The sequence below is a fragment of the Aristolochia californica genome, unplaced genomic scaffold (genome assembly GCF_029961685.1).
Source record: "Aristolochia californica isolate CCGP_79_NKW_82.1479 unplaced genomic scaffold, dmAriCali1.0.hap1 SCAF_3, whole genome shotgun sequence".
Classification (NCBI taxonomy): Eukaryota; Viridiplantae; Streptophyta; class Magnoliopsida; order Piperales; family Aristolochiaceae; genus Aristolochia; species Aristolochia californica.
In genome coordinates this window covers 10,025,204-10,051,372 of record NW_027181992.1, presented here as the reverse complement: position 1 = coordinate 10,051,372, position 26,169 = coordinate 10,025,204, and the positions used below count along the sequence as shown (strand labels likewise).

At 37.8% G+C, this 26,169-nt stretch overlaps 1 protein-coding gene across 2 annotated transcripts; it reads right to left on the bottom strand.

The window, feature by feature from the left end:
• Nucleotides 1-885: 885 nt before the first annotated feature.
• On the bottom strand, nt 886-16,505 carry LOC137958819 (E3 ubiquitin-protein ligase SP1-like). 2 transcript variants are annotated; one of them, XM_068805972.1, is made up of 11 exons: nt 15,885-16,494; nt 15,709-15,761; nt 14,893-15,017; nt 14,059-14,154; nt 13,423-13,560; nt 13,274-13,339; nt 12,981-13,093; nt 12,782-12,892; nt 4,097-4,140; nt 3,919-4,018; nt 886-1,665 (listed from the first exon to the last, which is right to left on the bottom strand). In XM_068805972.1, the coding sequence occupies exons 1-11, from the start codon at nt 15,956-15,958 to the stop codon at nt 1,563-1,565; spliced, it is 1,023 nt and encodes a 340-aa protein (XP_068662073.1). In that variant the 5' UTR covers nt 15,959-16,494; the 3' UTR covers nt 886-1,562. The 2 variants fall into 2 exon arrangements, with proteins under 2 accessions (XP_068662073.1, XP_068662074.1); XM_068805973.1 differs by lacking the exon at nt 3,919-4,018 and having other exon boundaries at nt 15,885-16,505.
• Nucleotides 16,506-26,169: the final 9,664 nt, after the last annotated feature.

Genomic DNA, 26,169 nt, shown 5'->3' with positions numbered 1-26,169 from the left:
CCTACGTCCGTTAGAAGTGGATCCAGTGATACACGAGCTAACTGATCTCAATAATCAAAACCCAAGGTCGAAAGAATGGGATTCTTCGCCACCCTTTTCCGCAACTGGTTTTTTTTTGTTTTTTTAATTATAAAATGAAGTGAAAACATGAGACAAATGGCTATAAGATAACCATCCCGCTTGAACTCAAAACTCGAACTACATGCATCTTGAGTTCTGAGTAAAAGGATTGAGGAATCATGGGCATTTGAGCTTCTCTTCTGAAGCTATCGAGCCAAAGTAGATCATGCTCATGCACCACTCGTTCCAAGTTTTAATGGAGAATTTCAAAGAAAAGAAAATCTTCTACTTTGTACTAGTGTCTCTTGGTGGGATTTTTCACTAACTTTGAGTTTGAAGAAAGAAATTTACTAGCACAAAGAATATGATTTGAAACTCCCACACCCTCACCACTTCAAAATGAATGTTTATTTGATCCTCAAAAGTAAAATTGAATGATACCAATCTAGCCTCTTTCTCTCTTTGATGATGGGAGACATTAACAAAAACAGAGGAGGAAAGAAGGGTTTGTGTCCTTCCTTTCTCAAGAACGGAGTTTATAAGTCCATAGAACAGCATGGGGAAATCTCATTCAATCAGACAAGGAGAATGAGTAGTACACTTGTTCACCTATGCCCTTCAGTAAGATTAGCAAATTTCATCTACTCTCATCTCTTCAATCTTCAGAGGCTTCAATATCCTGGAGGCAAGCGTAGAAGAGGTAGATTCTCTTTCTTTAAAACAAAAAATTGAAGTAATTATCACTTGAGACTTGAGAGTAATTATCATGCACTTCTCAGTACTCACCTTTTCGGAAAAACAGTTTTAAAACCTCGCCGGTTCCCACTGCTTCCATTGCAGTCACTCAGTGATATCAAAATATATTCTCCACCAGTTTCTTCAAGAGGCGTTAACAACATTCTAGCTCCTTGAGACTAACAGAATTCCCAAAGAAGGCTCCTAGGAAAGCTTTTTGAGGCAGGAGCCTTAACGACCGATTAAGATCACATCAAAGGTCAAGGATTACATGAAGATAAGAAGATCACAGGGAAGCAAAAACTACTTAAAAGTATCAGAGACATGGTCAGGGAACCTATTCCTTGCAGCTGGCACTTTCCATCTTTGTTCTGCAAAAGCTCAATCCAATGATCGGACACCAAACCACCATAAAGGGAATGACAGAAACCGCGGAAGATGACAACATATGTTACAAAAGCATCCATTACCGAACATGTTTGACATCAGTGGAACCAAAACCAGCAAGAAAGATGAGGAATATTCTACACGAGAATAATAATCTCACTATTTACAGAAGTATCAACGGCCATGAAGGACCAATTCGAGTGTGGATCCAATAGGGTCAAAGAAAGCACTATTTTTTTCCAGGTAAGCAACAAAACGCCACTCCTAGCATCAAATCCTACCCAGTTTTTCACACATCACTGACTTGGGGTCCTCCAGATGTTGTACGAGTTGTTTTACAGCAAGATGTATCCTTTACAGGCAGCTGCATCCGTCAGTTCTCAGTGGCGGAATGTCCTCACAACCTGCTCGATCCGTCGCCGGCAGAGAGGGCAGCTCGTCAAATGAGAACAGCATACCATACAACAGCACATGTGTCCACACCTGAAATTTCACATATCTCATCAAACACTTTTTCACATCACTATCAGCAGAACAAAATCAACTCTGCGGATTGGATTTTGACTCAATAACCACATTGGGGAGATTCTCAATGCTCCCAGAATAAACAAAACAAAAAAGCAACTTTTAACAGCGTCACCAGCTTTTAGTCAAAAGTTCTCTCCTTGTTCCTCTTACATTTGGGGAAAACCAGATTCCAAGTGTGAAATTAAAGATAATATTGGGCTTACCCCCAAAATGCACCACAAACAAAGACAGATATCAAATTAATTTTCAGACAATGAATTTTTTTATTTTGATTTTTTTTTTCAGACAATGAATTACTACTTTGTTGTACAAAATTTGCAAGCCCAGATATCTTCCAGAGCTAACCTCAAGAATTGAAGTTGAAACAACTAAACCGCAAATAACGCCCATTTACATCAAGTATACCCAATATTTGAAAACTTTTGAATCTTTACATCTCTTATAATTATGTTTTAAATACCCATTTGCATCTTCGTTGCTCGACTCATTGTTAGAACAAATTGTTAGTAACCCTGTTTTGGGGTTAAAAGTAACAAATCACCCCCAAATGATTTTCACTCAAAGCGAACTCTTCACTGAAATGTAGTCACCACTGAATATAAAGTTCCTGATACTTTTTGTACTCTAAAAGATTTACTGTAGGCCCGTTTTATTGGGAGAAAAGATATCACACAATTCATAACCATGCCAATAGGTGGAAGTGCATAAGGAATCTGTTGGGTATATCTTTAAAGAATATGATCAGGAACTTCATATAAAAGAAAGCCTTCAGATAAACTTAATTTAGAAACTTCATATCATGTTTAGTGCCAAACATCTATAAGTACAAGAAAGCCTTCAGATAAACTTAATTTCGAACCTAAAATACTTTTTCAGTATTATCTTAAGAAACAAACTGTATAGTATCATCTTAAGCTCCCGCACAACATGCAACTTTTTGAACCTAAAATACTGGTAACTAAAGCATCAAATCCTCCATTATTGTACTCAAATCGTAAGAGAGAAAAAAGTTTTTTGAAGATGTTAAGAAATTTAAACATTATTATCTTATGAACAATATTTTTTTGAAGTTCCTATCATCCATGGTATTTGTGCCCATGCGTCCTTATCCAAGGTCACACCGTTAGACAGCACAACATTTGCAATGTGCCTTGTAACAGTTTCTGAACTGATTGGCAATTAACAAAGTCATAGAATGTGAAATGGTCACAGTCACAAAATTGATTGATGGGAGGGGTAGCTGTCAATTACCTTTTCCCAGGAGAGAGAGAGAGAGAGAGAGAGAGAAGTATTTAAACTTATTCACACCTTCTAGGGTTAGCAATTAATCAGGTCACTACCCTGAGGCCCCACCTTGTCCCCAACCACAATGCCCCATCCCTGCCATGACAGGAACTAGGACAAGAGGGCAGTGGGAGGGGAAGGCTTTTGTCTCCCTTCTTGTCTCTCTGTGTTGTCACAGCCCCTTCCCCACTTCTTTTTATATGGAGCCACCCCATGGGGAAGGGTTGGCCAATCTTGTCCCCTTCCCAAGCCCCGGTGGAATTTTCCAGCACACTCTATTGCCACCCAACAGTGCGGGAAAGCATCCTGTCCCCAATTTAAGCAGGGCAGGTTGAGTCAGGTTCCCGATTTAACCCACCATGTATTCCTAATGCTTCTTCTAATAATTTACTTCATCTAGTTCTTTTAAAGTTCTAAGAAACTGAACCTTTTCCATAGGTAACAAACAGAGTCAACTTCTAGAGTGCACATAAATCACTGACTCATTCTGCAGTCCTCCAAACACAAGTTTCAAAACATAGAAATTCTCAGACGACCTTCTACCATGATGGTGGCAAAATAATCACTTTTAAACCACCGTGGAGAAAATCCAAGCCACTAACTTGAACTTTCCAGCAGCTACTCTGATTTGGCTTGAAATATCATGATTCAAGTGATACATATAGGAAATTAATCTTCATTTGTGTGACATTACAGCCACCAGTAAAATCAATTGGAGGTGCACCATTACAGACCAATTCAAGCAGGTGCCAATGGAATACAGCATGTAATGTATGTCTCTTCCATGTTAGATGTGCATAATTTACATATGACATCTACTATGTTTATGTCATTATGGCAAAAAAATTAAGACTCTAGAAGTTTTTAGACAAACAGGGACCTCTTCTTAAAAATAAATGAGGCAAGAATCAATTAGGAACTTACGGCACAAAAACAGCATTATAGTCCTGTTCAAGGCATATCACACATAGATCAGGCAATCGGTCCCTTTTTGCAGTATCTCCCCCACTATCAGACTTCTCATCTGAAGAACAGCCAAGTTCAATGAGTACAACAGAAATTATAAAGAATTAAGGAAGGATTCAAATTTGGCACACTCTACCTTCAGTTTCCTGCCCTAGACGTTGTGCAGCTGCAGCAAGAACCCTGGAATATTAAAAAGGATTACAAATGACATAAAAAACAAGGCAGACAGAGAATTCACTTTGTTTTGTTCTCCTAATGGTGGTATGAATTTGAAAGCAGAGAAAATGATCATATAGGAACTCAAAAATGCTCAAAGAATGAATAAACAAATTATCCAAGACGTGAAAAAGGATTTCAGAAGTTAAAAGTCAGGGGTAGTTTAGTCATTACATGTAAATAATTTAGATATTAGAGGTGCTGAGGTTGTCCAGCTTTTAATATGTATTTTGAAGGGACAACCTTATAATTTTGTTTTTTTCCTTCCCTCATATAAGCTGCTGTACACGTTAAGTTAGGAGTGGTATTTTGGTCTTTGTGTAATACCCAGTTAAGTGAAGATAATTAAAAAGGTTTAGAGTTGTAATTTTTTCTTCTTTTTCCTTCCTGCATATGAGCTGCTGTACACATTATGTTATGAGGGGTATTTGGTCTTTGTGTAACACCCACTTAAGAGAAGATAATAAAAGAGGTTAGGGGTCGATCCTAGACCCCTAATGAAACTGCTGCTCATCGCAGTCTTCCCGTCTCTCTATTCTCTCCTTCTTTTCTTCTTTCTTCTTATTTGTCCTCATTTTCTCAACTTTTTATGGTATTAGAACAATCCAATCCATAGAGAATGGCTTTCAGATCATCGTTCTCTCTTCCTGAAGCCTGCAACTCCTCTCCAGGTGTTATTTTTCAATTTTTTCTGCTGGATGATTTTAAAGGTTAGTATGTTTTCCCTTAACCTGTGCTTGTGCCGCTTTATAAAGCAGTTAGTATATGTATTTGTGATCCTTCAAGGATTGGATGAAGTGTCGAAGGGTGGCCTACAAGACCTATGCCTGCATCACCCTCTCCGTGGCACAAGTGTGCCTGCGCAAACACCTTTGGATGCTTTCAAGCCGTTGTTTATAGGTTAATTGAAGTAATTGGTGGATTTTTAAGGACTCTCAGTACTGAAATAGTGTTTTATAAACCCTAGTGGTGTATCTGCACAGTGGGCCCACAAGGGTCAGCAACAGTTACAGTTTGGCATGTGCTTATTCACTTCAAAGTTTCGTAGCTGTTGCACAAGGGGACATTGCCATGCCACCAGTCAGTCAAGAATCGTAGCTTTGTTCCATCACTATATAGAACCGAATACCACTCCCAAAGGTCCGGAGAAGGGGATAGAGAGATTTCCAAAGGGGGAAAGCTTTGGCATCGTCCCCCAACATTCCACCTGGGCTCTGTCCACCCCAGCTTGGCAGTGTCATGGTCTCCAAATTGTCTTTGGAGAAGAGTCGAACTTCCATATCCATTTGAGCAAGAGAGCTCTATTCATATCTCTTGTATGCTGGATCCCCAATCCACCAAGAGGAGCCCCAACGCCTACTGGAATTTTCAATTTCAACGGGGATTAAATGACACCAAGGCTCAAGTGGTCTCCACTCTCTTAGGTGGTCTTCAACCAACCTGAATCCAAGACCATGCACAGGACAAAATTGTTTGGAGGCATGATGACAGTGGCATTTTTTTGGTTTCCTCGGCTTACAACTTCTTAGCGGTTGGACCCAAAATGCAGAACAACATGGAGTAGCTCCTGCTTGGTGTCTATCTACCCTTCTAAAAGTCCGTTTCTTTCTTTGGTGCACTCTTCTCAACAAGATCCTAAAGGTGGATAATCTATGGAAAAGGGGTAATGTCACCCCTGTGTGCTAGGTCCACTCTGCAATGACGCTAAGGAAATTGTCCCTCATCTCCTGCTCCACTGCCCCTATACTTGGAGAGTATGGATGGACTCACTTGCTCAACTCTGCTTTCCTAATGATCTCCTTGGAGCTTGCCAGATGATTCTCGGCACTCACATTCTAAAGTTGGGAAAAATCATTCTCTCAACTTGCCTAGCACATATCCCATTGGGCATCTAGAAGGAGAGATACAATAGGAGGTTCAACTACAAATTCAGAAGTACTGAGGACATCTCCAACTGCAACATTGGCCATATATCCTCATGGTGCCATACGTGCAAGGAGTTTGCCATCATCAGAGACTCCCTTTCATATCATCTGGTGTATTATGGCCTTCATGTCCGACTCCCCTCATCATTTTGTAGAAGCATGGAAGCCACCTATCTCTTGCACTCTTAAACTCAATTTTGAAGGCAACACACGCGGCAATCCGGGTTTTGCAGGTTTTTAGGGGGTCATCAGAAACTCTGAAGGCATTGTGCTCATCACCTACTTCGGCCCAATGGGGATCTCTGATTTCCACCTCCATTGAATTGCTCGCCCTTCTCCAAGGGCTCATTGTCTTCTTTACCACCTTCGTGGCCCTCTTGTTATTGAAGGGTATTCCAAAGTCGTAACCAGATGGTGCTCCAACCTTGCTGACCCTCCTTGGCGACAATGGTCGTCTTTCATGAAATTGTTGAATATTGTATATTCTCTTAACTGTGAATGGTCCCATATTCTGAGTTCAGCACACGATTTTACTGACTCTCTAGCCAAGCAAGGAGCCTCTCTCCAATCTCTTGTTGTTAAGGGAGTGCTCCTTTAGCTTAACTTCTTGTAATTTGTTGTTTGCAGGAATATAATCTGACTTCATCCAAAAAAAAAAAAAGAAAAAAAGTTGAATGGATCTAACTACTTAAATTGGTCTAGAGCTGTCAAGAAGTTCTTGATTGCAAAGAGAAAAGCAAAGTATATTCTTGAGGACCCCCCCCCCCCCCCCCCCCCCCTAATCCTATGATTGAGGATTGGAAGACGGAGGAACATCAAATACAGACTTAGACGCTGAATTTTATGCAAACATGTAAGTGATCAAGTGATGAGCTGTAATATAGCCAAAGACATGTGGAAAACTCTTGAATCAAGTTTTGCTCAAGAAAGCAATTTATCCCATGCTTATGACTTATATGTGAAATTCTTTAGTATGGGTAGAGGTGAAAAGACTGTTCCACAGTATTTTACACAAATGCATAGAGTATTGCAAGAAGTTGCAATCTTTCATCCCTTCACCATAGAGCCTACAAAATTTAGAGAGAAATAAAGAAAAATTCAAGTTGCTCGTTGGGATGGTTTGGAGTTTGATATGATGCTTTACGCACATGGTCGTTAACCAATGATGATGTTACCACACCTGAGAAAGCATGCAACGAGGTTAAGAGCTAAAAATGCTATTATGTCCGAGGGATGTAGAGAAACTAAAATTTCAGATCTTGTTGCCCTTAATCTATCCTCAACCCCACTAGATCAAAGTCATTTAGAGAAAGAGGGGGAGGTTGAGGACATGGTCATGACAGAAGTGGTTGTGGAGGAAGGTGCCTACACTGTGGTAGGTCCAACCATAATTCCGACCAGTTGTGAGATAAATTTGGCTAACCAGCATGGGCCAACTCCAGTGTGTCTACTCCTACATCTATTCCTTTTTGCGGCCAGCACATCTTCCTTGGCCAATGCCACTTATCAACATCAGGCACCTCTCCGCTTCATATGTTGTTGGCATCTCTATGACTGGGCATCAGCCCACATGTCAGGTCTGCCCTCCATGTTTTCTGATTTATCCTCTTCTTCCTCTTGTAAGTCTATTAAGTTAGCAGATGGAACTTCTTCATTTGTCAAAGATGAAGCTGTAGCACATCCTACACCTCAGCTTCTTTTGTGTTTAGTTTTATATGTCCCAAATTTTCCTGTTCATTTGTTATCAACGAGTCAACTCACAAAATCCTTAAATCGTTATGTTATATTTTTTACCTTCCTATTATGTATTTCAGGATTTGCAAATAAAGAGGACGATTAGTTCCAAGCATGAGAAGTAAGGGGTTACTACTTGGATGCAGTTTCACACAATCAATCTACTGCACTATAAGGTTGTTGTTGTGACTCCCTTCTTGTGGCATTTGCAGTTAGGACATCCATCTACATTGAAACCCTGTCAGCTTCTTCCTTTATGGCCTTAAAATTTGTCATTTGAGTGTAGGTTGTGTTAACTTGCAAGTACCACAGAAATTCTTTTCCCTTGAATGGAAGTCAGAGTCAAAGTGCATTTGAATTAGTTCATTCAAATGATTGGAGTCCGTGACTTCCTATTCGTTTAGTTTCCAATATATTGGAACTTTCATAGACTATTACAATTGAGTAACTTGGCTGTACCTCTTTCAGGAGAAATCTCAAGTCTTTTATGTATTTATCCAATTTTTTAATAAAAGAAGAAATCAATTTGGTGCTTCAATTTGTATTTTCCGTTCACATAATGGTCTTGAGTTCATGAATCATAATTTTTTGTCTTTTTGTGTTTCGCATGGAATTACTCATCAATCTTCATGTGTTTATATCCTTCAACAAAATGAAGTTTCAAAATATAAAATAGACATCTCCTAGAGGTGGCACATACTCTTTTATTCCAGATGAATGTGCCTAAGTTGTTTGGGGAAGATGCTATTTGACATCTTCTTTTTTTTAAAATGATGCTGAATTTTATTATGAGAGCTCAAACGAGCAGATTACAAGAGGGGAAGCCTTCCCAAACAATGAGAGATTGCTAGGAGGTTCCGAATTTAGCCAATTTATCAGCCAAAGAATTGGCCGATCTAAGAATGAGGTTCCAATTACAATGAATAGATGACACAATGTCAGCAATACAATCAGTGATTGGCCAAAGGCACCAAAGAGGGGAGCTATCTTTTGAACACCAGCTGATGACAGTCTTTGAGTCGCCTTCGATAATCAGATTGCCATGAAGTCGCTCTTTAAAGATTTGGAGGCTAAATAGAAGAGCACTCAATTCAGCAGTATTTGAATCAGCAATACCTACCGACCCTGCATAAGATAGAATAGGGTCTCCACTGTTGTCTCTGAAAACACCACTAGCTCCACCCGGCCTAGGACAGCCTAAAGCACTGCCGTCAAAATTGAGTTTGGTGCAATCGTAAGGGGGAGGATCCCAGGTGGCCATAACCGGATTCCTATAGGGGCCCGCCATGTGCGCAATCAAGCCCCAATTTTCTCCAAGGGAGACGCCTAATAGAGAAGCAAACTCCTTCCTAGAATGTAGCCAACTTGAGATAAGGCCCACTGCCTGAGAAGCTATATTATCCGGGTTGCTAGCCTTGAAGTTGAATATCCGATTGTTTTGATTAACCAAATGGCCCTCTTCAATTTTGGGGGGAAGAGTAGCAATGCAGGTACTTAAACCTACTTGCACATTGTTTGAAGTAGCACCTTGTGTGTTTGGTTCACTATGTTTTGTTCACTCGATCGGCCCAAGTAATGATAAGTTGTCTCCTCGAGCTATTCAATGTGTTTTCCTTGGTTATCCTCATGTTCAGATATGGTATAAGTATTATGATCCTAAGAACAAGAAGACTTATATTTCTACAATATAACATTTTTTAGTACACCGTATCTTTCTATATCTTCTGAGTCTATATCTGCTCTTGTTGTATTTCTTGAGTTTTCTTTACCGCCACCAGTTATGGGCCCCACCGTGTCTTCCGCTCCACCTTAGGATAAACCATTACAGGTCTATTAGTGTCAGAAGGTGAAAATGAAGCAGCTAGGGGTGGCTTTGAAGCGAGCGGCTCGAGCTCGACTCGGTTCGATTCGGTATACTTGGATCTCGAACCGAGTTCGAGATCCAGATACGGCTCGTTTGAGTTAACGAGCCGAGCTCGACCGAATCAAGGTTCGGCTTGAAAGCTCGCGAGCCGAGCTCGACCGAATCAAGGTTCGGCTTGAAAGCTCGCGAGCCGACTCATTAACGGGCGAGTCGCAGGAGCGGGGGAGAAGGTGGAAGGGGGTGGGGGGGAATGCCGACCCCCTCCCGTCCGCCACTCTGTAACCGTCGACAACTCCTCGCCGGCTGCTACATCCCCTTCCCTGCAATTTCTTCCTCTTCCACCGATTTCTTCGCCTCCTTTGTTGCTGTAGCCTTTGTGTCGCCGACGACAGGTCCTCGCTGGCGCTGCACCTTCACTCCCCGTCGTCTCGGCGGAAAACCAGAGTCCAGAGAGAGTTACCTAAGTTGGGAGAAATAATGTTATATACAATTTATTTGACATGTATTTTTTGAAAAATTTTAAATGTATGTTGGAGCTCGAACTTGAGACATGTAATTTTTGAAAAGTTTTAAATGAATGTTGAAGCTCGAGCTCGACTCGAACTCGGTTAAAATTATTGGGCTCGAGCTCGAGTTCGAAATATTTAAATCAGGCTCGGCTCGAACATAGGCAAGTTTGGGCTCGGCTCGATGCCACCCCTAGAAGCAGCAAAGCATAGAATCAGGCACACATCCATCCATGACTGATTTACCTAGACTTTCTTCCTCCAAATCTATGACTCCTATCTTCGATGACTTACATCTTCCAATTGTCCAAAGATAAGGTACAGGACATCCTATCTATAGATATGTTTCCTTTCATGGATTATCACTTAAATTTCAATCCTTTCATGTGTCCTTCGCTAGTATTTCTATTCTGACTAAAGTGCGGGATGTCTTGTCTTTGCCTGAGTGGAAGAATGCTATAGATGATGAAATAGATGCACTTCAAACTATATGAACATGGACTTCGGTTGATCTTCTCACATATGTGGTTGTTTTGGTGCCATGGGTGTATACAATTAATCAAAATGTTGATGGAATAGTTGAGTATTATAAGGCAAGATTGGTTACAAAAGGTTACAGTCAAACTTATGGTGTAGATGTTTTTGACACTTTTTCTCCAATGGCCTACATAAGTATTGCTCATATTTTAAATTATGTTGCAAAAAATAAGGGATGACCCTTATATCAATTAGATATTAAAAATAATTCTTATAAGGTGATCTATAGCAGGAAGTTTATATGGAACAACTTCCCATGTATGTTGCTTAGAGCGAGAATAAGAAGGTATGTAAATTGCATAAATCCATCTATGCTTCGACTCAAAGTCCAAAGTGTGGTTTGACAAATTTCATAAAGTTGTTACAGCCTTTGGTTTTGCAAGGAATCACTACGATCATTCCTTGTTTGTTTTACATAGGCCCTCCAAACTTGAAGTACTTGTAGTATATGCAGATGATATTGTTTTTGTCTAAAGTAACTAAGGAAATTGAGACCAAGGACCTTGGTTCATTGAAATACATCATAGGAATTGAGATTGCCAAGAGCAAGGAAGGAGTATTTTTATCACAAATAAAGTATGTTATCGATATGTTGCAAGAGTATGGTTTGCCAAGAGCTAAACCAGTAGAGAGTCCTATGGAAGTTGATCAAAATTAGTTTGATGAAGAGAGTTGAAGAGAATCCCTAAGAGAGACATGTACCAATTGATTTATGCAACAATGACCAGGCCAGACATCTTGTTTTCAGTAGATGTAGTGAGTCAATTCATGGAAAGTCTTCGCAAAGTTCATCTTGAAGCAGCTTAGAGAATATTGCATTATTTAATGTGAGCCCCTTGTAAAGGGTTACTCTATACACCCTATGAACACTTAGAGGTCGAAGGGTAGTCAAATGGACAACAAGTCTACTATAAAGTTTTGTGTGTTTGTTGGAGGAAATCTCATAAGTTGGAAGAGCAAAAGGCAGAATGTTACAACTCGTTCAAGATCTAAGGCAGAATATTATGTTATGGCTCATACAATGAATGAACTTATGTCGGTGAAATCAGTTTTAAAAGAGTTAAACTTACCTCTAAAGATCCAATGGTACTAAAATGTCACTATCGAGCAGCTATCTTTATCGCATGTAACCTTGTTTTTATGAGAGAACAAAACATATAAAGGTTGATCTTCATTTTGCGCATGAAGTAATGATAAGTGGGAAAATCGTTGCTCCATATGTCGGAACCACAAAACAAATTGAGGATGTATTCACACTGACAGTTGGAAAATGAGATTTTAGTAATTTTTATGACAAACTGGGCCTATTTGATATATAAGCTCTAGCTTGCAAAGTAGTATTAAAAGTTAAGGGTAGTTTAGTCATTCCACAAGTAGGTAGTTTAAATATTAGAGATAGTTGAGGTTGTCCAGCTTTTAATAGGGACATGGTTGTAATTTTTTTCTTTTCCCTTCCTTCATATAAGCTGTTGTACACATTAAATTATGAGGGGGGGTATTTTTGGTATTTGTGTAATAGTCACTTAAGGGAAAATAATAAAAGAGGTTAGGGGTCAATCCTTGACCCCCTAACGAGACTGCTGCTATAGCAATCTTCCCATCTCTCTATTCTCTCCTTGTTCTCTACTGACTTCTTATTTTTCCTTATTTTCTCAAATTTTCAAAAAGCATAATGGATACAATGCCCTCGTTCCATTCGAGGGAACATATGTCTCTTTCTAGGGGTGAAAAAGCCATGGGGCTCACTGAAAAAGCATAATGCACATTGGCACATCAGGCTGGGGTGCTACAAAAGCTTCCACAGGTACCATGAAATCAGCCCTTAGTTCCATATATGCAATTAAGTTGCTAGGTATAAATGAAACTTTGCTCAAGACCTAAGTGCTTCCAAATTCAACATGATCTCTCAACTTGCCAGAGATTAAATGAAAGTGAGACAACATTGTCTGAAAATGTGATAGGAAATTCAAAGTATACCACTTAAATCTTTTAATGGTGCAGAAAGTGGTACAGAAAGTAAAATCTAACTATTTCATTACCTTTTCTGCAAATCCCAACGCCGCCTTCTTTCCATGAAGGCCCGGATAGCATGCTTGGCAATCAGATAAACGCCAAATACAGTGAAACCAACAGAAGCATATTGGCACCATCTGTTGATAATATTTCTATTAAGTGGCTGCATAAACTAATAAACTCTGAATATAAAGAGCATAAATCCATGGAAATTTAAAGAACAACCTTGCACAGTTGCCAAGATAAGCAATCAGCTGATCAATACTTTTGGGTGAAACATAAAATGGTCCTTTATGAGGTCTCTGAATCCTAATTGTCCCCACATCATCCTTAACAGCCTAACATAGCATAGCATGAAAAACACGAAAGTGATATAGTTGAGTCAATTAGATGTATTGCAGGGATTCACAACTAGTGTTCTTCAACACCCTTGTAACAAAATACACAGGCAAGTAGATGCCTGTTTATTTGAAAATGATTAATATTTTCTTCTCATCTCGCTAGAATTAAAAGATTACCTCTCCAACAACAGTCAAAGAGGTACCCGTAGGAAGCACCCTCTCAATTCTCTTAACTCCAAGCATCTGGAAAAATAATTGTTGCCAAAAGTCAAACTACTTAGAAATGTTCTTACTTATAATTGTGACCATATTCCAAGTATCCACACCTTGAGACCTTGGAGATAATCAAGTGTTCCACGAACAAGAGACCGCCCTGACTCCTCAAAGACTTCACTTGCAACAGTTAGCACAAAACCAGTGGCTCCTTTGGCTCCCACAACAAATACACGTCCAGTCCCATCATCCTACAGAATTACAAAATAGAATAAGTCAAGAGTGGTTTTAGCACAAAAACTTTGCAGCACAAGAGCATGGTCACAAGTGAGACGAGAAACAGAACAAGATTCACACTTCAGATGATAATGAAGGCAAACAAAACAACACAGATATTAGGAAACAGGAGCATAATCTTGATGAAAGGGGCTATGTATATGACAAAAATGAATCACAAACATAAAACTTGACAATACTCATATACTAGAAATGACAAATCAAAGAGACACTGTTAAAATTCTTTAAAAAAATCAGAGAAACAGAAAGGAAGACCAATTAAGCTAGCAATGTAATCTCTGACATCACACAACACAAAACCTTTTTGAATTCTAAAAAATGGCAAACAGTCCAGAAAATATCATGGCTTTTTTACATCATTCTGTTAATGTTATGGCTTTCACTTCTTCAACAAAGTAATTACTACAATCAAGGGTGGAAGTGAGTGAAAGAGAGAGATTAAAACTACTAACCAGATACCAAGGGACTTCTTTACTGATGGAGAGCATCAAAGCGGAGTCTTGTATCCAGGACCCAGCATCATTATGCTTTAGAAAGTGTTGTTCAGCCTGAAAAAAGATGATTTATTGCAATTATGATTTGTCTAAGCTCTGAGATTCCACAGATCTTTTTACAAGTACAAGATGAGCATAACCTACTAGGCAATCATCATATGCTTTGAGGTCACATAGTGAGCAAATACTCTTAAGGCTAAAATCACAAAATAATCTCCGTTGAATACGGTAACTACAAAATCTGAACCACTAGGCCCATCACTTCACAGACCCATGAGTTTCTAGATTAATCTAAGGTAAAATGTACATAAGAAAGAAATACAGCAAAGGTATAAAGCACATGAGTGTCTTGGCCACGCTGAATGGCTTTAAAATTAGAAGGGAAAGGGGACTCTGCAGGGGTCATTAGTTGGGCCTGTGGGAATAAAAACTCCCCAGGATGTTTCTTAATGTATATACTTGAAGTTGAAGAGTTATATAAAACACTGGGTATTTCTTGGCAGCATACCCTCAGAAATGCTAATAGTGTTGCCGACACCTTAGCTATGGAAGGGGTTTCAAGGCAGTGACTTGTTAAAGGAATCTCTCTTCCTCTTTGACTTGGACCTAGCTCTTCTTTCTGGGGAGCTGCTTTTGTTTTCTGTTTCATCTTGTTAGCGTCGTGCTTGTATTTTTCTCTCCCTTGGGAATTTCTATATGGAATACATATCCTCATTGTTTTCCAAAAAAAATAGCGTGCACCTTTTTATATCTCCATACACCCAAATAAACTACGACTTCAAAAACTCTTACCGTTTCTTCCACAATTACACCTCTTAAACCACTGTGTTCACAATTGATTGGTGTATCTGAGCCAACACGTCCAGAAACAGAGACAACCAATGGCAACACTTTGCAAGCTGTACCCAAAATTTGTGCTGCAGGCAAAAAATGAGAGAAAATATTATAAAATCCAATAGTTGGGCATATCATTTTTTAATTGCAAAAATACTTATTGCTTGTGAATTAGAACTTTGCTTCAATGGACACATGGGGGTTTTCTAGAGTGCAATCAGGGGTTCAAGTCTCACTAGGGAAAGGGGTGTAGTGCGCTTGTAGTAGTCATCACTTGTTAGACCCCCTAGGAATAAACAAACTAGAAGTCGCTCCAATATTTAAGAGTGAGAGAAAAACAAAATTGAATGAAAGAGATTCATAAACATTACTTAGTAGTAGTTAAATGAAAATGCAGCTGAAAAATCCAGAGAATGAGTTTAAGAGCTCTGATAAAAAAAAAAATTCAGAAAGAATTGTACTCCACAGCTCTAAAAGACAATGCTATACCCCAGAGATCTATAAGACAATTAATACTTAAACACCAGAGGCAAGAATAAGAATGGTCGGACTATATAGACATCAAAATGCATGAGTAAAAATACAAAAACTATCTGCATTAGTAAATTAAAAATGGTGAAAAAACCTCAATAATCACTGTTAGAATCCAACCATTCAAATGAGAAAACTTGGACCAAGATAACCCTCGATGAAACAATTGCCAAGTTTTGAAAATATAAAGCAGGAACGCCAAGATTTTGGAAAAACAGAGTGAGGCTGAAACAACCTCCTTACCCAAATCTTTCAAATGGCTGACCCGGGTAACTGATTTGAGAATTTCAGCGTCCCTGTATAGAAAGAACTAGCAATTAGCACCAAACAATAGGGGGACTCGAACATGTTACACAAGAATAGCCAAATTTTAACCAAAAAATAACAAACATTAATTCGATAAGTCTGAAAACACATACTTTCCACTGCTCCTCCCTATGAGATAAAGAGCAGCTGCACTTAAGCAGCACGTAATTCCACCCCATGGAAGCATCGGTAGCAACTATAAGAACCTCAATACTTAATCTTCTGGAACCCAAGCGTCATCCACGAACACGGTTCAAAGTTTAAACAACGCGCACCATCTTGGACGGAGTAATGGCTGGTGGGCATTGATTTCCCAGCTTGAGAGACAAAATGACGGCATTAAATGGGACATCAAACAAATGACAATAACTTCTGAAAGAACTAACAATGAAACGAAGAGCAGGTCCCCCCAGAGATGTAGCCAAGCATCCAAAACTCAAAAGTATCAAATGGCAAAACACTCTTTTGAGTTTAGGGTTCGTGATCATCCAAGTTGTCTCTCAAAGAGATTGGCATGAAGCAGTCGCAAAATTCTATCCTTTTTTTCAAATTTCATGGCTATGGAAATATATATAAATGAAAACTAAAATAGAACCAGACAACGGAGAAAAGAGAATCGGATCCCAGACGTTGAGAAGGGGCAAACTTGAAGAGCAAGAAAGCTGATATCATCAAGACATCCGACATCTACTGCTAAATCACTGGTACATAAGAGTGATTTAAGAAGCGGATGGCGCGTACGAGGCGTCACCTTCACAGAGCCGCTCCTTATCTTCAGGTGCAGTCAATGTTCACGAGCACCCTCCACTTGTTTCACATACATTACAAGTGTCGTGGATAGGAAAATATGCCTTCGTAGTTGCCAATCTATTTGGAATCTTGTTATGTTCTAAGTAAAGAAAGCTAAATGAAATTAATAAATATGGTTTTGTTATTTGTGGATTAATTTTCAAATGTAAAGAGAGGAACTCTATCGACATAGAGTTTGTGATCTTGATATGTCAGTCTCTCTCTCAGGATCCCCAATGAGATCATTTTGAAAATAAAAAGTACAAATTATTAATAATATACATGAATATACAATAATAACACAAAAAAGCCTCAAAAGAAACTTTTGGTAGCATAATCATTTGCCCCACTAAGGGTAGTCCAATTGGCCCATCGTAAAAGGACACAAAAGGCCCTTTTAGTGCCCAAAGTAAGTGAAATGTCTGCTTGGTAAAATATGTTAAAAGTTGTTAGTGCCCAACGTAAGTGCAAGGGGAAAGTAAATTACAATGTATTTGACTTTCCCCTGTTTTAGGCATAGTGGGAGAGAAAGTCAATTTAGAGGGGTCGAGCTCTAAACTCACTTTTCCTTCCTCAATTACATCGGGCTCGGGCTGTCGGGAAGGCTCTATCGAACGAGGGTTTTGGAGAAAAAAAAAATCTCTCGTTCGCGATCGACCTTCGGCGATTTCAATCGCCCTCTGTGCGACCTGTCTCCAGCGCTCGACTCCCTTCCTCTCGTCATCCCCAGCACCGATAACCTTCTGCTATAACTCTTTTCACGGAAGCTACTGGAAGAGACCGGAAAACAGAGGAAGAAGATAAACAAGTATTTATAGAAGGGAGAGAAAGGAGAGGTGTTGAATGTGTTGGCATGTCAAGAACCGAATTATCGGTTCCAACAATTCGTGATTTGCTCATAATATGCACACTTTCACCCTCTCAACAGGGGTGGCATTGAGTCGAGCCTAGCCTCGAGCTTAAAATTGTTATCCAGCACGAGTCCAATAATTTTAACCGAGTTCGAGCCGAGCTCAAGCTTCAACATTTAAAACTTTTCAAAAATTACATGTCTCATGTTCGAGCTCCAACATACATTTAAAACTTTTCAAAAAATACATGTCAAATAAATTGTATATAACATATACATACATTTTACATAAAATTGGGCATACATTTTACATAAAATTGGGCATATATTTTACATAAAATTGGGTATGACCTCTACATAAAATTGGGCATGACCTCTACTTAAAATTGAGCATAAGGGTAATATTGAATCCAATTGAGTCTGAACCTTCCTATGTTCGATCAGAGCTTGATTTACAGATTTCAAACTCAAGCTCGAGCCGACCTAGCCTCGAGCGTAAAATTGTAATCGAGCTCGAGCCTAATAATTTTAACCGAATTCGAGTTCAAACTCGAGCTCTAGCCGAGTTCAAGGTTAACCTACATTTAATACTCTACATAAAATATATGCCAAATAAATTATCTATAAAATTATGCATACATTTTTAAAAAAAGAATGATAGGGGAGGTTCAATATTGAATCTCGATGATAGATTAGAACCCACCAATACTAATATTTTTTACCCCAAATATTGTCTAGCTTATTTTGTAATTTTTGAATCTGGCCATAAATTTACTATGGCCTCCTTAGTGCCCTGATTGAAAATTTATATTATAGGAAAAACCAGAAATATTTTTCCTAGGATACACATTTCCAAAAAAACCATTAAATAAAATCCTATTACTATTAGAGACTTACTAGAAAATTACAAGAAATATTTTAAATGGACCTCTTATTGCCACTTCTAGGGAAATAAATAAAAATTAATAATCAATCTAATATATTACTATACTTATCAATAAAATTTTAATCAAATAAAATGTCAAACACAAAATTGCTATGAAAATTGCCTCATGTTAAAAGTGTTATAACATTAACTGTCAAATACTTATTCAAATTTTTTCTATACGATTTTCTAGCCCATCTTGGCAAGAAAATCTTACTTAGAAAATTATATGATTTTTTAATAAAATTTTCTAATTAGAAAAACGTTTCCAAAAAACATGAGGAACTAATGGTCCTTATATTTCTACTAAAAATGTTTTTCAACATTTATTGAAAAAACCTCTAATAGTCTCTAGAAATGTATTTATACTAAAATGTTTTTTCAATTTCTTCAAGAGTCATGAGGAAGGGGACAAAGAGTTTTTTTTTTTTTTTTACTTGTTTATGATCTCGCACGTGTGACTTTCACATGTGCGAAATCGACTACACGCTGGGTGGGAGAAATTATTTTCTCCCAACTTAGGTATCTCTTTGTACTCTGGTTTTCCGTCAAGACGATGCAGAGGGAAGGCGCGGCGCCGGCGACGATGACGGAAACAGAGGAGGTGAAGAAATCAGAGGAAGAGGAAGAAATCAGAGGGAAGGGGATGTAGCGGCCAGCAAGGAGCTATCGACGACAACAGAGGCGGCCAGAGCGGCAGACGGGAGGGGCTCGACATTCCCTCCCCCCTCTCGATCTCGATCCTACGACTCGCCCATTAACGAGCTGGCTCGCGAGCTTTCCAGCCGAACCTTGATTCGGTCGAGCTTGGCTTGTTAACTCAAACGAGCCAATTTCGAATCTCGAGCTCGAGAGATACCGAATCGAACCAAGCCGAACTCGATCTGCTCGTGATTCGGCTAGATTCGAAGCCACCCCTAGTGACATCTCCGTGCTATTTCTTCTCTTCTACGCTTCAGCCCTCCGATTGTGTCCATTAAAAGGCTTCACAATATGAATGCCTTAAAATTGGTCTAGCCTTCTTCAACAATTCAATAAATTTTAACAATCCACAACAACCTCACCAAGTTAAAAATGGAATAAATTGGAATATAAATTATTATGTTTGGGAAGCATTTTTAAGAAAAGAAAAACCAGAGAGTTGAGGCAATGGTGTAGAAGACAAGAGGGAAACGAACCACCACCTCTGCGTCAATGAATGTCACCTACAAAGATATTTTATTTAGTAAATAATCTATCTACACTTTACACCACACTTTTCATTGTGTACACTAACACAAACAAGTAATGTACATTGTACTTTACATTGTGCACACTAACGCTAACAAGTACTTTATACTGCACTTTCCATTGCACACACTAACACTAACAGTACTTGACTTTCCCTAAGGAAAGTACTTCACTTTCCCTTCCACTTTCCCCCTGCACTTTGAAAGGTCTAGCAACATTCATTTGACTAGACAAGGGAGAGAAATTTCTTGGGAATCAACCATCCCATCCGTCCGGATAGAGTGAAGTCAACCTTATAAGTAGGAGAAAAAAAACCATTGCTAGAGTATTTTTGCCTAGATGTCCGAATGGTCAGGACAATGAAAGTATGAAGAGAAAAAGTAAAAAAAATATCTTCAAAAAGAGTGTCCAACTGAAGAGAGACCGCTCAACGAGCCATTAGAGAGAAGTCATTGGAAGCATATGTTCGATAGATCATCCGAACGGCTAGGTCATAGATGTTGAATGCTCTGGAAAGAGAAAAGAGATTGAAATAGACACTTCAACTAGCCATTTGAAATGATTGAAGAAAAGAGAAGAGGTGTCTAATGGAAATTGTTCAAACGAACATCAATCGTTGAAGCACTTAGAAAACATTGGAATAGGATTTGGAAGTGATTCGGAGTGAAGAAATTGGGTTAAAAATCGTTTTGAAATTCTTCAACTTCCCATTTGCAAATAATCAATCATTCTATTTCGATTGATCGATCAATCGTTCAAGTTGATCTATCAACCCATATACGTTGATTGATTAATGACCTATGCAGAGTGACAGGAATGTAATCTATTGATTTTCATTTCACTCTTTTGGCACTATTTAGGTGGGATGTGTTCTTTAAGCTCATATTTTTTTAGCCTAAGTGAAACAAGGTGGGTTGCTTATGCCTATTTCTCCTCGAAGCTTAGAGAAATGGTCAAATTCTAATGGTTTTGTAAAGATGTTAGCTAATTTATTTTTTGAAGGAATAAATTCAATGCTAATAAACTTGGTCTCAACCAATTCTCTAATTAAGTGATGTATAATCTCTATGTGTTTTGATTGAGAGTGGTAAACCAGGTTCTTACTAAGACTTCTGGCACTCATGTTGTCACAATGGACTGAACTTTATTTTTGCTCTATGTTGTAATCATCTAGTTATTGTTTCATCCAGAGAAGCTGAGCACAACAACTTTCACATGCAATGTATTCAACTTCAGTGGCGGATAGTGCTATTGAATGTTGTCTCTTGAAAAGCTAAGAGACAAACATATTTCCAAGTAGTTGGCAACTACCACTCGTACTCTTTCTATCAATTTTGCAACAGACAAAATTAGCATCAGATTAACTACTAGATCAATGGATGAAAAGTTTTAAGTACCAAAAACCTAAATTTGGTGTTCCCAGAAGTGAGTTCTCTAGGATCGGATTGAAATCTAGTACATAGGCATACCATGAACATTATATCCGGTCTACTGGCTGAAAGGTAAAGTAGGGATCCTATCATACTTCTGTACAATGTTTTATCTATGGTCCTATTAGACTTGTCTGAGTCAAGTTTCAAGGAAGAATTCATGAGTGTGCTAATTGACTTAAGATTTTTAAAGTTAAATCTCTTAAACAATCCCTTAGTGTATTTGGACTAGTTTATGAATGTGTCATTATTGGTTTCAATTACTTGAAGTCCAACGAAAAATGTGATTTCACCCTTTAAACACATTTCAAACTCATTCTCCATTACACTAGCAAATTCTTGACATTAAGAGGGCTTTGTAGTACCAAATACGATATCATCCACATAAATTTGAACGATAATCAAATTTTGATAATTGTTCTTTACAAACAAAGTCTTATCTACACTGCCTCTCTTATAGCTATTCTTTTCTAAGAATTTGCACAATCTTTTATACCACACTTTAGGAGCTTGCTTTAACCCATGTAAAGTTTTTATGTAGTTTGCATATATGGTAAAGCTTTCTCAAGTCTTCAAAATCTTCGGGTTGTTCAACTTAGACATCTTCTTGAATGTACCCATTCAAGAATGCCCTTTTTACATCCATTTGGTACAATTTTATCTTAATGTGACATACATAGGTAAGAGGATTCGAATTGCCTCTAGTCTTGCCACGAGTGCATAGGTTTCTTCGAAATCAATACATTCTTCATGGTTATATCCCTTGGTAACTAACCTAGCCTTTTTTCTCACTACTTGGTTTTCCTCAATGACTTTGTTCCTAAAAACCCATTTTGTTCCTACGACTTATTGATTTTGGGGTTTAGTTATAAGAATCAAAACTTTTTCTTTCAAATTGATTCAATTCTTCTTGCATTGCCATGATCCGATAATCATCTTTTTAGGCTTCAACAAAGCTTTTTTGGGTTAATTTGAGAAAGGAAGGCACTATTTGTCATAGTTTCATGAGTTGCTCTTCTAGTTACAATTTTGTTTTAAGGGTCACCAATAATTTGTTCTAAAGGATGACCATTCATGAACCTATAGTTCTTTGGCTCCATAAGTGGCTCTTCTTGGTTATTCATGTGATTTGGGTTTTCTTCAAGATTTTGGTCTTGAGGTTGAGATCCCAAGGATGAATCAAAGGGGTTTCCCTCTTCATCATTAGAAATTGGAGTTGGGGTTGGATTTGGCAAATTGGACTCGTCAAACTCAACATGTACCGACTCCTCAACTCTCATAGATGTTTTGTTATAAACTCAATATGTTTTGCTATGAGTTGAATAACCCAATAAAATTCCTATATTAACCCTAGAGTCAAACCCCCCTAGTTTTTCCTTTGGTTCATACAATATGAACACTTTGCGTCCAAAGGTTCAAAATTCGTATACAACTCATATGGAGTTTTGTTGAGAAGAGGACTTATGCTAACTCAGTTTATGATATAACATGTTATTTTTATAGATTTGGCCTGAACCCTAGGTGGCATGTTGTATGCGTGAAGCAAAACTCTAGCCATTTCAATTAAGATTCGGTTTCTTCTCTCAACAATACCATTTTGTTGAAGAGTTCGAGGAGCTGAAAATATATGGTCTATACCATGCTTTGAACAATATTCTTTGAAGTGTGAATTTTCAAAATCTAATTTTGACAATGTTATAGCCTTGGTCTTTTTGAATTTTTTTCACATAGTTTGGCAAAGGCCAGAAAAGCACCATCCTTATGAGCTAGGAAATTTACCCATGTGAACCTCGAATAATCATCTACTACCACTTAGGTGAGATGCTTCCTATTTAGGCTTAAGTTCGAGTAGGTCCAACTAAATCCATGTGGATTAGTTGAAGAGAACGAGAGGTTGAAACTATATTCTTAGGTTTGAAAGAAATTTTGTGTTGCTTTCCAAGTTGGCAAGAATAACAAGGTCTCTCTGATAATTTTTTTATCTGGTAGTCCTCTCACTAAGTTTTTCTTCACTAATTTGTTCAAGGAATCTATTCTTATATGTTCTAGTCTCATATGCCATAATCAAGATTCATCGTTTTTTGCACCTAAACAGATGGCACTAGTTGAGCATAAAATAATTATGTTAGCAACATAGAGGTTCCTATTTCTATGTCCCTATAGAACTAGTTCATCATTTTAGTTCTTTACTAAGCATTAGCCTTTTTCAAATGAAACTTTATTTATTTCATCACAAAATTGACTAATGCTAAGTAAATCGTGCATCAACCCTTCTACATAGTATACTTTGGTTATCAAAGAGGTACACCATTTCCTTTTATAGTACCTTTACTATTGGCTCCAAAAGTTACATGACCACCATCTTTAGGTTTGAGTTCAATGAACTTCTTCTTATCATCGGTCATGTGCCTCGGTAACTGCTATCCAAAATCCAAACATTTTTCAATGCCTTAGCTTGAAGACATACCTACATCATAAAACATTTAACCCTTAGAGATCCATTTTAAGTTAGGTAGGTCCCTTTTGGATGACATTTGTTGCACTAGGTGGCTTGGGTTTCCAAATTTGTTTGCCCAATTTTTGGGTTGGCTCGGGTACCCATCTTTGTTTGATATCATTTGTGTTCTTTACTTGGCAAATGTGGACCTAATGATCCAGGTCATTGCAATAGTGGCATCCACTATGAGGAATGGGAGATAACTTTTTTATATGCTTCTTTGCATTCTTCCCAACTTTATTCTTGGGTGTGGATTTGAGAGATAGAATTTTGACTTATTATTCTGAGTCTAAACTATTCTTTTCAAAAGCAAGTCTATCACATGATAACTTGTGTATTAATCCACTTTGTCTTGAAGCATTGGCCATATGGTTTCTTTAGCTTCCTTCAACACAAGCTTTTCCTTGAGCTTTGCAATCTCGTGCAATTGAGCATTGCATTTATCCTTATATTGTTAAGACTATGAATTGATTTTTCTTATAAAAATTCGAGTTCGGTTTCATAATCTGAGTCGTGTACATCTTCGGAAGTCGTAGACTCATCATTATCTTCAATCGCCACGAGTCTAACATGGCTTTCTTCTTCTTCTGAGTGGCTAGATTCTTCATCCATGGCATCCCAAGCTGAGATCAAAACCTTCTTCTTTTTGTTCTTGGGATCTTTTCTTGTGGTTGGGGTCTGTTAGAAGATATAATTTATCTATAGTGGCATTAATGTAAAAGTTATTTGTTTCTTGTCCATGTTCTTCCCTATTTAGGGTAAAGGACATTGATGTAATTGTTACTCTTTTACACATATAAATAGAGATTATGGGGGAGAATTATATATGCTCTTAAAACCCTAATCCTCTCATTCCCACATTTGTTTCTCTCCTCTCAAACAACCGTCACTCTCTCTTATCTCTTTCTCTCTTCTTCCTTCCTTTTCTCTTCTCTTTTCTTCTTCTTCATTTCTTCTTCTCTTAGAATACTTTTTTTTTTATCTAACTACTATAGGATCCTAAAATCAACATGGTATCAAAGCAATGATTTGGGATCCCAGGTACTTCGGTTAAGGTGTTAATCATATATCTACCATCATCATATCAAAGCTGAAGTACTCAGTTTGAGCATCTCGTGTTCATTGAAGATAAGTTTCTTTCCCTTTTTTGTTGAAATGATTACTGATGATTAAGCTTGTGAAGAAGCCTAGAGAATGAGATTTTTTTGCTTATGTGTGTGAAGATTAAGTGTTGTTTTCTCATACAAACAATATCAGTTTTTTATTTTTTATTTCCTCTCATTCATGCAAATACTGATTAAGAGGCAGTTTATATATCTTGATGCTATGTTTGTTCTTTAAAAAAATGATTTGGAATGAAGCTTAGATGGTTTTTTCATAGCAACCTTCATCTGTTATGCTCAATACTAAGACTAGAATCGCATAAACTCTCTTAGAGGACTGCTGGTTTGGCTGGTTTCTTCTAGTTTTTCTCCATTGGTGCTCTCTCCATTGACACAAAGAAGGAGGTCCTATTTTTGGCAAGCAAGTTGTTGAATTCAGAAATGTTTACGTGTTTCTATTTTGAATCATACTCTAAGATTTCCTACTTATGACAAATAAGAGCAAAAGGAAAGTCAATGGATGAGATCCTATGATACATGTGACGTATATGCTTAAGAAGGAAAGTTTTCTTCCATGTATATATCTTGATTTTGAGCAAGATTTTGTGACATGATTTGATTTGTTTAGATATGGAGATTATTTTTTGATTAAGAATAGTAACCTTGCATGACCAACACTTGGTATGGTTTTTTTACATGCATGTATGACTTCAGTTTTTCTCAAGTGCAAAGTTTTGGTTGAGATATCATAAAGTCTTCGTAATACCTCAGGTGTTGTTATACCTTGCTTGTTGTTTAGTGGAGTAATTCGTGGTTGAGGATAACATAGATGTAATAATAAGTTCCTCCACCATGATTTCCCAATTGTGATATTTTTTTACAGGGTATCCTCCATCATGGTTTCCCAACCGTGATATTTTTTTACGGAATCAAATAAATTATGATATGATAAAGGATACTGAGGCCACCTCTTCTTCAACAATAATCCCCAAAGAGACATAATAATTGCAGTTGAATATAACCATTTTCCAACCTGTAACACAAACCAAAATAATAAACCTTGTAAAAGAACCCATGAAATAATCATAATCCGATATAAATATTTTGCCTTAGATGTAGAAGCTTCATCTTTTATGTTCCCCCTTTCTTAAATATTTAGGTCACATAAACTTATCCACAACATCTGGAATAAAATACTTCTTTCTTGTACTTCTTGTACTTCTCCCCCTCAAGCCGGGATATAATGGTAGTGATCCTTGCTTGAACCAAATATCATAGATATAACAATAAGCCCAAATAACATAGATGTAGTAATAAGCCCTTAAACCAGGGAAAAGTGAGATATTTTCCTGATAAAGCAACCCAAACAGTGACGCAAAACAATCGGCTTAAATTTGGATTTTTCAATGCAACAGGATATTAGCATGACCTTTGATTCTTCCAATGCGAATATATCTTTAAATATAGATCAGATTGACATGAAATTTTCTCTTTATGAAACTAGACATAAATAAATTTCATCCAATTATAAAATATCTTCATAAAATATAATTATCAGAAGATAAATAATCTGA